The 16,366-nt window shown below is 47.5% G+C and overlaps 1 protein-coding gene across 8 annotated transcripts in view; it reads left to right on the top strand.

Moving 5' to 3' along the window:
• abch1 (ATP-binding cassette, sub-family H, member 1) overlaps positions 1 to 16,366 on the top strand; it is a 52,876-nt gene that overhangs the window by 9,995 nt on the left and 26,515 nt on the right. For all 8 annotated transcript variants that reach the window (XR_009529246.1, XR_009529245.1, XM_060073003.1 and 5 more), the window contains 3 exons: positions 1,222 to 1,315; positions 9,740 to 9,814; positions 10,161 to 10,335. Coding sequence is in view for 6 of the 8 variants with exons in the window: in XM_060073003.1 (XP_059928986.1) it covers positions 1,222 to 1,315; positions 9,740 to 9,814; positions 10,161 to 10,335 (344 nt within the window). In the remaining 2 variants the exon portion in view is untranslated. The remainder of the gene's footprint in view (positions 1 to 1,221; positions 1,316 to 9,739; positions 9,815 to 10,160; positions 10,336 to 16,366) is intronic.

The following is a 16,366-nucleotide window of genomic DNA, read 5'->3' as shown; positions in this document are numbered from 1 at the left end:
AACTTATTTTTTACATTACAATAGCGATTTTATAATAATAGAACGCCAGTTCTGAATGGGTGAAGTATCCCTTTAATGCCTAATGCCACACTATGAGGAGGTGAGCGGCGCCACCACCACCTCCACACACTATGAGGAGGTGAGCGGCGCCACCACCACCTCCACACACTATGAGGAGGTGAGCGGCGCCACCACCACCTCCACACACTATGAGGAGGTGAGCGGCGCCACCACCACCTCCACACACTATGAGGAGGTGAGCGGCGCCACCACCACCTCCACACACTATGAGGAGGTGAGCGGCGCCGCCACCACCTCCACACACTATGAGGAGGTGAGCGGCGCCACCACCACCTCCACACACTATGAGGAGGTGAGCGGCGCCACCACCACCTCCACACACTATGAGGAGGTGAGCGGCGCCACCACCACCTCCACACACTATGAGGAGGTGAGCGGCGCCACCACCACCTCCACACACTATGAGGAGGTGAGCGGCGCCACCACCACCTCCACACACTATGAGGAGGTGAGCGGCGCCACCACCACCTCCACACACTATGAGGAGGTGAGCGGCGCCACCACCACCTCCACACACTATGAGGAGGTGAGCGGCGCCACCACCACCTCCACACACTATGAGGAGGTGAGCGGCGCCAGATAGTAACTGAATGGCAGGCATTGTTATTCATATGCCTGCCATTTAGGCAGGCATATGAATAACAATGATTCATATCCCTGCCCATGAAAGCAAGCGGAGAAACCTCCTGTGAGCCTTGAGAATAGGGACGTGGACACGAGCATACTAACAATTGCCCCTCTCACACAGTTCTCACACTCTCGGAGTGTGAGAATGCTCTGGTGGTGAGCATTTTGAATTTCCGGTCAACAACTGCTTCTTTCTACATAGTATAATAGGTACCCAGTAGATAATAACTACCTTATAAATTCTCCCTAATTTCCTCGCAAATGTCTTGATTATTGCTCAGTGGGTCATTCTTACCCTGTACTAATGGAATAGGTACCCAGTAGTTAAATAATTACTACCTTAATAAACACTCAGAGAGTTACAATCTCAGTACCGATCAGCTGTCATCTGAAGACGATTTAGCTTTTTATAAGCTTTGATATATGTTTATAGAGATTTGCCGAAATGTCTTCTGGACCTACTAGATCCCAAGTTGGGTGATATGTAATGATGTGTGTTTGTTATGGTTGCAGGATCTGGCAGCATCTGGTGGAGATAGTAAAGACGGGAAAGGTGTCGGTCATCATCACAACACACTACATAGAGGAGGCCCGTCAAGCTAATGTGGTTAGTTAGCGGCATACTGCCATAGTACCAGACCCATCCTACTACCAGACCCACTCTACTACCAGGCCCATCCTACTACCAGACCCACTCTACTACCAGACCCATCCTACTACCAGACCCATCCTACTACCAGACCCATCCTACTACCAGACCCATCCTACTACCAGACCCACTCTACTACCAGACCCATCCTACTACCAGACCCACTCTACTACCAGGCCCATCCTACTACCAGACCCACTCTACTACCAGACCCATCCTACTACCAGACCCATCCTACTACCAGACCCACTCTACTACCAGACCCATCCTACTACCAGACCCACTCTACTACCAGACCCATCCTACTACCAGACCCATCCTACTACCAGACCCATCCTCCTACCAGACCCATCCTACTACCAGACCCACTCTACTACCAGACCCACTCTACTGCCTGACCCACTCTACTACCAGACCCACTCTACTACCAGACCCATCCTACTGCCAGACCCACTCTACTACCAGACCCACTCTACTGCCAGACCCACTCTACTACCAGGCCCATCCTACTACCAGACCCATCCTACTACCAGACCCACTCTACTACCAGGCCCATCCTACTACCAGACCCACTCTACTACCAGACCCACTCTACTGCCAGACCCACTCTACTACCAGACCCATCCTCCTACCAGACCCATCCTCCTACCAGACCCACTCTACTACCAGACCCATCCTACTACCAGACCCACTCTACTACCAGACCCACTCTACTACCAGACCCACTCTACTACCAGACCCACTCTACTACCAGACCCACTCTACTACCAGACCCATCCTACTGCCAGACCCACTCTACTACCAGACCCATCCTACTACCAGACCCATCCTACTACCAGACCCATCCTACTACCAGACCCATCCTACTACCAGACCCATCCTACTACCAGACCCACTCTACTACCAGACCCATCCTACTACCAGACCCATCCTACTACCAGACCCATCCTACTACCAGACCCATCCTACTACCAGACCCATCCTACTACCAGACCCATCCTACTACCAGACCCACTCTACTACCAGACCCACTCTACTACCAGACCCACTCTACTACCAGACCCACTCTACTACCAGACCCATCCTACTACCAGACCCACTCTACTACCAGACCCACTCTACTGCCAGACCCACTCTACTACCAGGCCCACTCTACTACCAGACCCACTCTACTACCAGACCCATCCTCCTACCAGACCCATCCTACTACCAGACCCACTCTACTACCAGACCCACTCTACTACCAGACCCACTCTACTACCAGACCCACTCTACTACCAGACCCACTCTACTACCAGACCCATCCTCCTACCAGACCCATCCTCCTACCAGACCCACTCTACTACCAGACCCATCCTACTACCAGACCCACTCTACTACCAGACCCACTCTACTACCAGACCCACTCTACTACCAGACCCACTCTACTACCAGACCCACTCTACTACCAGACCCATCCTACTGCCAGACCCACTCTACTACCAGACCCATCCTACTACCAGACCCATCCTACTACCAGACCCATCCTACTACCAGACCCATCCTACTACCAGACCCACTCTACTACCAGACCCACTCTACTACCAGACCCACTCTACTACCAGACCCATCCTACTACCAGACCCATCCTACTACCAGACCCACTCTACTACCAGACCCACTCTACTACCAGACCCACTCTACTACCAGGCCCATCCTACTACCAGACCCATCCTACTACCAGACCCATCCTACTACCAGACCCATCCTACTACCAGACCCATCCTACTACCAGACCCATCCTACTACCAGACCCATCCTACTACCAGACCCACTCTACTACCAGACCCACTCTACTACCAGACCCACTCTACTACCAGACCCATCCTACTACCAGACCCACTCTACTACCAGACCCACTCTACTACCAGACCCATCCTACTACCAGACCCACTCTACTACCAGACCCATCCTACTACCAGACCCACTCTACTACCAGACCCACTCTACTGCCAGACCCACTCTACTACCAGGCCCACTCTACTACCAGACCCATCCTACTACCAGACCCATCCTCCTACCAGACCCATCCTACTACCAGACCCACTCTACTACCAGGCCCATCCTACTACCAGACCCACTCTACTACCAGACCCATCCTCCTACCAGACCCATCCTACTACCAGACCCACTCTACTACCAGACCCACTCTACTGCCAGACCCATCCTACTACCAGACCCACTCTACTACCAGACCCACTCTACTACCAGACCCACTCTACTACCAGACCCATCCTACTACCAGACCCACTCTACTACCAGACCCATCCTACTGCCAGACCCACTCTACTACCAGACCCACTCTACTACCAGGCCCATCCTACTACCAGACCCACTCTACTACCAGGCCCATCCTACTACCAGACCCACTCTACTACCAGACCCATCCTCCTACCAGACCCATCCTACTACCAGACCCACTCTACTACCAGACCCATCCTACTACCAGACCCACTCTACTGCCTGACCCACTCTACTACCAGACCCACTCTACTACCAGACCCACTCTACTACCAGACCCATCCTACTGCCAGACCCACTCTACTGCCTGACCCATCCTACTACCAGACCCACTCTACTACCAGACCCATCCTACTACCAGACCCATCCTACTACCAGACCCATCCTACTACCAGACCCACTCTACTGCCTGACCCACTCTACTACCAGACCCACTCTACTACCAGACCCATCCTACTACCAGGCCCATCCTACTACCAGACCCACTCTACTACCAGACCCACTCTACTACCAGACCCATCCTACTACCAGACCCATCCTACTACCAGGCCCATCCTACTACCAGACCCACTCTACTACCAGGCCCATCCTACTACCAGACCCACTCTACTACCAGACCCACTCTACTACCAGACCCACTCTACTACCAGACCCACTCTACTATCAGACCCACTCTACTACCAGACCCACTCTACTACCAGGCCCATCCTACTACCAGACCCACTCTACTACCAGACCCATCCTACTACCAGACCCACTCTACTACCAGACCCACTCTACTACCAGACCCACTCTACTACCAGACCCACTCTACTGCCTGACCCACTCTACTACCAGACCCACTCTACTACCAGACCCACTCTACTACCAGACCCATCCTACTGCCAGACCCACTCTACTGCCTGACCCATCCTACTACCAGACCCATCCTACTACCAGACCCACTCTACTACCAGGCCCATCCTACTACCAGACCCACTCTACTACCAGGCCCATCCTACTACCAGACCCACTCTACTACCAGACCCATCCTCCTACCAGACCCATCCTACTACCAGACCCACTCTACTACCAGACCCACTCTACTGCCAGACCCATCCTACTACCAGACCCACTCTACTACCAGACCCATCCTACTACCAGACCCACTCTACTGCCTGACCCATCCTACTACCAGACCCACTCTACTACCAGACCCATCCTACTACCAGACCCATCCTACTACCAGACCCATCCTACTACCAGACCCACTCTACTGCCTGACCCACTCTACTACCAGACCCATCCTACTACCAGACCCACTCTACTACCAGACCCATCCTACTACCAGGCCCATCCTACTACCAGACCCACTCTACTACCAGACCCACTCTACTACCAGACCCATCCTACTACCAGGCCCATCCTACTACCAGACCCACTCTACTACCAGACCCACTCTACTACCAGACCCACTCTACTACCAGACCCACTCTACTATCAGACCCACTCTACTACCAGACCCACTCTACTACCAGGCCCATCCTACTACCAGACCCACTCTACTACCAGGCCCATCCTACTGCCAGACCCATCCTACTACCAGACCCATCCTACTACCAGGCCCATCCTACTACCAGACCCATCCTACTACCAGACCCATCCTACTACCAGACCCACTCTACTACCAGACCCACTCTACTACCAGACCCACTCTACTACCAGACCCACTCTACTGCCTGACCCACTCTACTACCAGACCCATCCTACTACCAGACCCACTCTACTACCAGACCCATCCTACTACCAGACCCACTCTACTACCAGACCCATCCTACTGCCAGACCCACTCTACTGCCTGGCCCATCCTACTACCAGACCCACTCTACTACCAGACCCATCCTACTACCAGACCCACTCTACTACCAGGCCCATCCTACTACCAGACCCACTCTACTACCAGGCCCATCCTACTACCAGACCCACTCTACTACCAGACCCATCCTCCTACCAGACCCATCCTACTACCAGACCCACTCTACTACCAGACCCATCCTCCTACCAGACCCATCCTACTACCAGACCCACTCTACTACCAGACCCATCCTACTACCAGACCCATCCTACTACCAGGCCCATCCTACTACCAGACCCACTCTACTACCAGACCCACTCTACTACCAGACCCATCCTACTACCAGACCCACTCTACTACCAGACCCACTCTACTACCAGACCCACTCTACTACCAGACCCACTCTACTACCAGGCCCATCCTACTACCAGACCCACTCTACTACCAGACCCACTCTACTACCAGACCCATCCTACTACCAGACCCACTCTACTACCAGACCCATCCTACTACCAGACCCATCCTACTACCAGACCCATCCTACTACCAGACCCACTCTACTACCAGACCCACTCTACTACCAGACCCATCCTACTACCAGACCCACTCTACTACCAGACCCACTCTACTACCAGACCCATCCTACTACCAGACCCACTCTACTACCAGACCCATCCTACTACCAGACCCACTCTACTACCAGACCCACTCTACTACCAGACCCATCCTACTGCCAGACCCACTCTACTACCAGACCCACTCTACTACCAGACCCACTCTACTACCAGACCCACTCTACTACCAGACCCACTCTACTACCAGACCCATCCTACTACCAGACCCATCCTACTACCAGGCCCATCCTACTACCAGACCCATCCTACTACCAGACCCATCCTATTACCAGACCCACTCTACTACCAGACCCACTCTACTACCAGACCCACTCTACTACCAGACCCACTCTACTGCCTGACCCACTCTACTACCAGACCCATCCTACTACCAGACCCACTCTACTACCAGACCCATCCTACTACCAGACCCACTCTACTACCAGACCCATCCTACTGCCAGACCCACTCTACTGCCTGGCCCATCCTACTACCAGACCCACTCTACTACCAGACCCATCCTACTACCAGACCCACTCTACTACCAGGCCCATCCTACTACCAGACCCACTCTACTACCAGGCCCATCCTACTACCAGACCCACTCTACTACCAGACCCATCCTCCTACCAGACCCATCCTACTACCAGACCCACTCTACTACCAGACCCATCCTCCTACCAGACCCATCCTACTACCAGACCCACTCTACTACCAGACCCATCCTACTACCAGACCCATCCTACTACCAGGCCCATCCTACTACCAGACCCACTCTACTACCAGACCCACTCTACTACCAGACCCATCCTACTACCAGACCCACTCTACTACCAGACCCACTCTACTACCAGACCCACTCTACTACCAGACCCACTCTACTACCAGGCCCATCCTACTACCAGACCCACTCTACTACCAGACCCACTCTACTACCAGACCCATCCTACTACCAGACCCACTCTACTACCAGACCCATCCTACTACCAGACCCATCCTACTACCAGACCCATCCTACTACCAGACCCACTCTACTACCAGACCCACTCTACTACCAGACCCATCCTACTACCAGACCCACTCTACTACCAGACCCACTCTACTACCAGACCCATCCTACTACCAGACCCACTCTACTACCAGACCCATCCTACTACCAGACCCACTCTACTACCAGACCCACTCTACTACCAGACCCATCCTACTGCCAGACCCACTCTACTACCAGACCCACTCTACTACCAGACCCACTCTACTACCAGACCCACTCTACTACCAGACCCACTCTACTACCAGACCCATCCTACTACCAGGCCCATCCTACTACCAGACCCCCTCTACTACCAGACCCATCCTACTACCAGACCCATCCTACTACCAGGCCCATCCTACTACCAGACCCATCCTACTACCAGACCCATCCTACTACCAGACCCACTCTACTACCAGACCCACTCTACTACCAGACCCACTCTACTACCAGACCCACTCTACTGCCTGACCCACTCTACTACCAGACCCATCCTACTACCAGACCCACTCTACTACCAGACCCATCCTACTACCAGACCCACTCTACTACCAGACCCATCCTACTGCCAGACCCACTCTACTGCCTGGCCCATCCTACTACCAGACCCACTCTACTACCAGACCCATCCTACTACCAGACCCACTCTACTACCAGGCCCATCCTACTACCAGACCCACTCTACTACCAGGCCCATCCTACTACCAGACCCACTCTACTACCAGACCCATCCTCCTACCAGACCCATCCTACTACCAGACCCACTCTACTACCAGACCCATCCTCCTACCAGACCCACTCTACTACCAGACCCATCCTACTACCAGACCCACTCTACTACCAGACCCACTCTACTACCAGACCCATCCTACTACCAGACCCACTCTACTACCAGACCCACTCTACTACCAGACCCACTCTACTACCAGACCCACTCTACTACCAGGCCCATCCTACTACCAGACCCACTCTACTACCAGACCCACTCTACTACCAGACCCATCCTACTACCAGACCCACTCTACTACCAGACCCATCCTACTACCAGACCCATCCTACTACCAGACCCATCCTACTACCAGACCCACTCTACTACCAGACCCACTCTACTACCAGACCCATCCTACTACCAGACCCACTCTACTACCAGACCCACTCTACTACCAGACCCATCCTACTGCCAGACCCACTCTACTACCAGACCCACTCTACTACCAGACCCACTCTACTACCAGACCCACTCTACTACCAGACCCACTCTACTACCAGACCCATCCTACTACCAGGCCCATCCTACTACCAGACCCCCTCTACTACCAGACCCACTCTACTACCAGACCCATCCTACTACCAGACCCACTCTACTACCAGACCCACTCTACTACCAGACCCACTCTACTACCAGACCCATCCTACTACCAGACCCATCCTACTTCCAGGCCCATCCTACTACCAGACCCACTCTACTACCAGACCCACTCTACTGCCAGACCCATCCTACTACCAGACCCCCTCTACTACCAGACCCATCCTACTACCAGACCCACTCTACTACCAGACCCATCCTACTACCAGACCCATCCTACTTCCAGGCCCATCCTACTACCAGACCCACTCTACTACCAGACCCACTCTACTGCCAGACCCATCCTACTACCAGACCCCCTCTACTCTCAGAATCATTCTACTACCAGACCCATCCTACTGCCAGACCTATTCTATTAGGTTTGGGCGATATACATTATTCAAAACTGTTAAAACCTCTCCCCAAACCCCAATTTCTTTGCTGAGACCTTTAGAGGCTGACTGGAACCATTCTACTGGGACCTTCAGAGGCTGCCTGGTACCTGATGTTTTTTGTTAGACAAGATTTCAATCTAGTCTAAAGGCCACCACAACTTCACGGCTATCCTCAAGCTCTGGGAAACTGGGGTTTGAATACTCTGAAGGCAGAGCCACCTCTCCATGGAACTCACCTGAACATCCAAGTGTAAAGAAATACAAAAAAGGTTAATGAACGCTGCCAGGTCCTGCCAGGTGTTGTCGACAGCATGTTGCCTTCTGAAAATTATGGCAATGCTCCTGTTTGACCTCAAGCTACACTGCGACTGTGGAGCATCCCCTTTACCAGGACCTTGCCAGTAACTTAAAGGCGGGCTATTCCTCTGCCGTTGCTGAATTGTATCCTGTGAAAAGGTTGACAAACTATGACTTGAGGTCATTACTGGTCATTATTACCGGACAAACTTGCAGTTCTTCCAGAATGTTGTGATCTTTTAGTGGGATGCTCGTTGAGGAGGACTTCTGTTCTCAAGTCATACTTTCCTCAGTACACGGCCATATAATTAAAAAAGCACATGCGCAAGTTTTCTGAAAGCTTCTCACATCTATCCCTAACAGGATAGATCGCTGCAGGACTGAAAGACAACTATTAAACCTGCTAAGATTTAAGCTTTATGAGAGCAGGAAAGAGCATGAATGCTCACCACGTGTTATATTTGATGGGTTAGGGTTAGATAAAATGCAGTTTCCCTTTTGTGTACTTGTGTCCTTGTAGTTTTTTAGTTTTTGACCTCTTTAAAGATTTGATTTACTTGAAAGACTCACTCTTGTTGTCTCTGCAGGTTGGTCTTATGAGGAACGGCCGTTTGCTGGCAGAAGGAAATCCACAGGAAGTGATGCATCAGCTCAATGCATCCGTGAGTAAAGATTTCAACTCTCAGATGAAATCCAAAGATTAAAGCAACAATGGTTTTACAATTGTATTGTTTATATTATTATTGCATTCAATCCTTTATGTTGCTTCTTTATTTTTTAGTGTGGGTCAAAAGTTAGTTGTGACTGGGCATCTCTTCAAGCGCACTTCAACACTGTAAGGTCATTGTGACCTGACTTGTCACCAAGTCAGGTGACCTTGGGTGTCTTGAAAGGCGCCTCTAAATTAAATGTATTATTATTATTATTATTATTGCAATTTCTGTCTCAATTTGGAATTATTTACTAAATATAATATCTGTGTTTGGTCCCCATCTCGCCCATTGGCAGACGTTGGAGCACGCCTTCCTCCAGCTCTGTGAGACGTCAGACCTGATGGACTCAAAGCAGGGCAGCAGGCAGCAGGGGGAAAGCAAACATTCACTTGAGAGCGGACAGGACGAGAGCCGACCCATTCTTAGCATAGGACCAGGAGGAACACCAGAGGACATACCTAAACATGCTGGTAACGATTTAAATCAGTTGGGAAGATGTTTTACAGGCCATAGGTTTGATTTAAAGATACAAAAATATATCTTTATCTATATATCTATAGATATAGATATATATTTGTCAATAGTTGATTCACTCATTCGCTTTGAGCTGTGCTTGATCTCCAAATACCATCTTTTATTGTTACGTTTAACTTATATTTTTTTATATAACTTGTAAATCTAATCACAAATGATATCAATTGTAAGATATGTATTGTCCTTATCATCACATTTTGTTCAAACATGTATAATCATCCTAAAAGAAGGTTAGCCTTTAATTTAGTTAAAGTGACTTGAAAGGGGAAAATACTCTTTCTCCTAATCACATTGTTTAGTACTAGTATTAACTAGTATTAATTAGTATATAAAAAATATATATATTAAGCAACAGTCAAACTAATTGTAAAAATAAAGAACAGATGGCAATCCTTAAATATTGAAATGAACAGAGATGTAGCTACATTTATCTAGACTGCCTTATTTCTGATATTCAGTGTTTGTAACACAATGTTTTAAATGGTCAATATTATCAAATTTCAAACTTATGTGGAATAGCAGAGAGAAGGGTATAAGGTGACGAGCCTTAAATACAAACAATCCTCAAGCCTCATTAGATACTGAATACTGATGATAAAAACATATTGATTTTGACGATTTCAGTTTTGACAGAGAGCTGTCTCAGAATTTGCTAGTTTTGGTTTTAAAAAATGCAAGGCTTGTAAGAATGGATTGCTCTCTGCATTAGAGAAGCATCTTGTAGAATGTAGAGGCATCTGGTGGAATCAAACACTGAGATTTAATTTATGCTATGTCCAAGAAGCTTGACCATCTCTCAGACGAGCATATCAAAATAAACCACTGCCCAGATGGAGCTACACACACACACACACACACACACACACACACACACACACACACACACACACACACACACACACACACACACACACACACACACACACACACACACACACACACACACACATATACGTGTACAAACACACATACACACCATGGCGTTATACTATAAGCATCTGCAAAGCTTAACCCCATCTTTGATGTGTACTTTAGAAATAAAGTATTGGCCAGACAGAGCTCCACACATCCACACCAACCCTGTCTCGTCAAAATTACGTTCCCATAGAACTATTCGGCATTCTCAATTACGTTTGTCATAAAACGTATTTTGTCCGCGATTACGTTTTATTGAACGTATTGCAAATACGTTCGTCCTCAGCCTATTTTTTGCCATTCATTAACCTCTAGGATTATGTTTGGTTGAAACGTATCCCAGATAGGTTAAATGTCAACGTATAGCACATTATTGTCATTAAGGCATATCTTCCTTTCAGGGAACGTTTCATTTAACGTATTTTGTCTGAAAAATGTATCTTGGCCGTGAATACGTTTTATTGAACATATCGCAAACACGTTCGTTGTCAGCCTATTGTTTTGCCATTTATTAACCTCTAGGATTAGTATCCCAGATAGGTTAAATGTCAACGTATAGCACATTATTGTCATTAAGGCATATCTCCCTTTCAGGGAACGTTTCATTTAACGTATTTTGTCTGAAAAACGTATCTTGGCTGTGGATACGTGTTATTGAACATATCGCAAATACGTTCGTTGTCAACCTATTTTTTGCCATTCATTTACCTCTGGGATTATGTTTGGTTGAAACGCATTCCAAATATGTTAAATGTCAACGTATAGCACATTATTGTCATTAAGGCATATTTCCCTTTCGGGAAACGTTTAATTTAACGTTATTTTGTCCCTGATTACGTCTTATTGAACATATTGCAAATAGGTTCGTTCTCAACATTTTTGTTGTTATTTATTTAAGCTACCTCTTGGATTACAGGCTACATTTAATTGAAACGTATCCTTAATAGGCTACGTTAAATTTCGATAACACATTATTGTCAGCATATAGGCATAGGTCTACCTCTCGGGGAAGCGTACGTTTGATTGTAATGTTAATAGTCCAACGTTATATCATCATGTCACAAGAGGAGAAATTAGCTGCTGACGGGGTAACTGTAGGAGCGGGGGTTGCTTTGTTGATTTCTTTATCTAGGGCTATAGCTGTGGTCAAAGCGGGAAGTGTGCGTTGTCTGGGCGGCTGCCTGAACTGAGCTGCAGGAAATGATGTTCACACGTTTCTTCATTCATTCATGAAGGCTATACCGGTGAACGGTGACGTCAGACTCACGCCCACCTACAAACCAATCAATGTCCAGTATCAGCCTGTCCTCTCGGAAAATACGACCACGTTGGTTTGTTCCGCTGTCACGTTAAAATTGTACCGGGGGCGAAAATTGTACCGGCCTACGTCATCGTTTGTTTACATCCTGACAACCTGCCCGGCAACAGACGACGAGATGCAGAAAACATGTTTCCAAACGACGAAATAACATAATACAGATAGCGGATCGCTATCTGTATTATGATAGATAGCGATAACACTTGTTTTTACTTTATATTTGTATTGTATTTAATTGTTTAATCGAAACAATAAAAAAAATTGCCCGCAAAACGGGCGATCGCGTCAAATGACAAATGTTTTGCCCGCGAAACGGGCGATCGCGTCAAATGACGTAGGAGGGTTCTTGAAACATAATACAGATAACGGATCGCTAGAAAACACTTGTTTTTACTTTATATTTGCATTGTATTGAATTGTTTAATCGAATTTAGCTAGTAAACTGAGTGTTTTAAGCAGGTTTCATAGTCTAGAATGTTCAAGAACCTTCCTACGTGATTTGACGCGTCATTTGACGCGATCGCCCGTTTCGCGGTCAATTTTCTTTATTGTTTCGATTAAACAATTAAATAATATACAAATATAAAGTAAAAACAAGTGTTATCGCTATATATCATAATTCAGATGGCGATCCGCTATCTGTATTATGTTATTTCGTCGTTTGGAAACATGTTTTCTGCATCGCGTCGTCTGTTGCAGGGCAGGTTGTCAGGTTGTCAGGATGTAAACAAACGATGACGTAGGCCGGTACAATTTTCGCCCCCGGTACAATTTTAACGTGACACCGCCACAGATTACGACCCATTGGAATTTATCCAAAACGAGCGAACGAGGCCCTCTACATGTGCGGGCAACTCTTTCTCATCAAAATTACGTTCCCAGAGAACTATTCGGCATTCTCAATTACGTTTGTCTAAAAAACGTATTTTGTCCGTGATTACGTTTTATTGAACATATTGTAATGACCTCGCAGGTGACATAACGATGTCGAGTCATTAGTAATTGAAGGAACTTTTAATGGACCAAAACCAGGTCACTGAAACCCGTAACCAACGGCAGAAATCCCACCCAAAACAAACCCCGGTTACCCCCGGCAACACGGTCTCACTCACGTGCAGGCCCCCACCTTCGTGTTCTTCCAAGGCCCTCCCCCAGCTGACCTAATGATTCGCCCTCACACTGATTGACAAGAAGAACATTACAATACATGCACACACAGAACAACTGGCATAACGGACAACGAAATACAATGCAACACATAACACAAAAACAATTTAATTGTCCCAGGGTCGCTACAATATCGTAAATACGAATTCGTTCTCAGCCTATTTTTGCCATTTATTTACCGTGTTACTATGGCAGAATAAAGAATAAATGCATGCATTATCATTCAACTTGAACATGTGTTTTTACAGTATAGAGTGGTGGAGAGGGATGACGTATCGACAATAATGAACACACGAACAATGTTAATAGAACAACACGCAACCACATAACATCCCGAACCCATTAACCCCACTTAATCCTAACAACAAAACAAGTTAACAAAAGCCCCATTTGTCAACTGAGAACCCCAATTCCCAGAATCCCCCGCGGCTCCGGAACACGGCGTAGCTCATATTAATCTTTATTATCTGAATGGGAAATGCAATATTTTAGGACAGATACACCATTAAACATGTTTCTAATGACATTTCTAGCGAGAAATGTACATTTTCCTTGCATAATCTTCAGTCAGTGATTGTGTCTGATCTTTAGTTTTATAGTTATTAGGATTTGATCGGCTCGCTCGCATGTTTCAACGACGTCAGGTTGCTTTCGCTAAACTAGCAGCTCACGTGCTTCCTGCGTTTGTGTTATTAAACTGTTACTTTATGTAACTTTTAATGATATCATCTTGTTAGAAACACGTATATCTGCCCAGTCGCCAAAAGCATACCTACGTTGACAGTGTACGTTTCGTGAACACTGGATTACGTCGCATTTCAACATAAAATAGCGTGTTATACACACACGCACGCACACGCACAGACACACACACACACACACAAGCACACACACACACGCACGCACAGACACACAGACACAGACACACACACACACACGCACACACGCACACGGTGCATTTCGCTGCTAAAACAACAAAAAAAAAAAATTCCCTCAAATAGTATTACTTTCAAAACGTTGGCCAAAATGGCCAATAATATCATTTTTTATTTGGGATGCTTCTAGGACATTTTGGGTGGATTTTGAACGGTATGTGGGGGGCACGTTTTTTGCAGGACCTGGCAACCCTGCGCTGTTGCCCGAGATCTGGATCCACCCCGGCGTGGTGCCGTCTCCTTTTGACCTTTTGACCCCAGACTTCTGGGGGAATAGCTGAATCAATTCATTAGTCAATCAGAAGCATGTAAATATCTTCACGGTGGCGTAAGAGGACGAACAAGGTGTCCTTCAACATCTACGCTTCCAGGCGATTGCAACGGTGCCACACATGAGCATATTCGAACATGTTTAATGGTAGTAATTAGCTGTCGAAATTGGAGGCCTTAATCAATACTGAGCAGCTATTGATTTGCTTCCCGATAAAGATTAGTCACAAATGACATGTTATTTAGCATCTACACGTTGAGCTGAGTCCAATGACACCAAGAACGACACTCTAGCTAATGGTAACATGTATTTTACATGGTACACCTAGGTCTAGGACATGATCTCGGTGTAGCAAGAGGCCGAGCTTGATCTCATTTGACTCAGCTTAACGTGTAGATGCTAATTAACATGTAATTTGTCAAAAATCTCCATCGGGAAGCAAATCTATAGCTGGTCATTATTGATAAAGGCCTCCAAAATCGACAGCTAATTACTACCCCGAAACATATTCAAATATGATCATGTGTGGCACTGTTGCAATCGTCTCGAAACGTAGATGTCAAAGGACACCTTGTTTGCTCTGTTGCACCACCGGGAAGATATTTTCATACTTCTAATGGATTGATTCATATTTGAAGGTTCTCGGAGTGAGACTTTAAGTGGCTGCAGCAGAAGTGTTGAGACGAAAGATGATATCAAGAGATTTATAGAATATTCCCATTCACATTATGATTCTTCGTCGTAACATCCGACCAAACATCCTTTACATTCACAGAGCGAAGATTATGAAAGTCCAGGCTCAGCAAGTGCTCCATCTCGTTGCACCTGCACCCAGCGGCTCGCTTGCAAGATTTTGGACTGAAGTTCTTCCCAGACCTATACCCTAACAGTCCAATATGCATATCTGAGAATCAGGCCTCTCTTCAATAATGACAAAATGTAATGAGAGAAATACAGATTCACTTTTTGTTATCTCATAAGCGGCGTGGTGCCGGCTCCTTTTGACCTTTTGACCCCAGACTTCAAAGAGGTGGCCACAGGTCAGCGCTGTCTACACACATTAAGCCACAAATGTACACCTCCATCCCGCAAAAAATGGGGCCTAGAAACTAACCTCTGTCTTATGTACATTGACTGTACTGTTGGAGGTCACGCCCCTTTTCCAGCCTTTTCAAGATAGCTAGGGATGCTAAAATGTTTACACACATTTCCCGGGGCCCCGTGAACGACATATCCGAGATTTGGAGTTCTAGCCCTTAGAGAAAAAATGGAGTGTCATTTGGACAAAGCCCCTCAGAAGTGTAGCCTGCAAGACCTAATGGTTCAGAATGTGGTGGAAAAACAGTTTTTGAGATAGGAAG

The sequence above is a fragment of the Gadus macrocephalus genome, chromosome 15 (assembly GCF_031168955.1).
Source record: "Gadus macrocephalus chromosome 15, ASM3116895v1".
In the NCBI taxonomy this organism is placed as follows: Eukaryota; Metazoa; Chordata; class Actinopteri; order Gadiformes; family Gadidae; genus Gadus; species Gadus macrocephalus.
The sequence above is the reverse complement of the archived record's forward strand: the minus strand, read 5'-3'. Positions and strand labels throughout refer to the sequence as shown.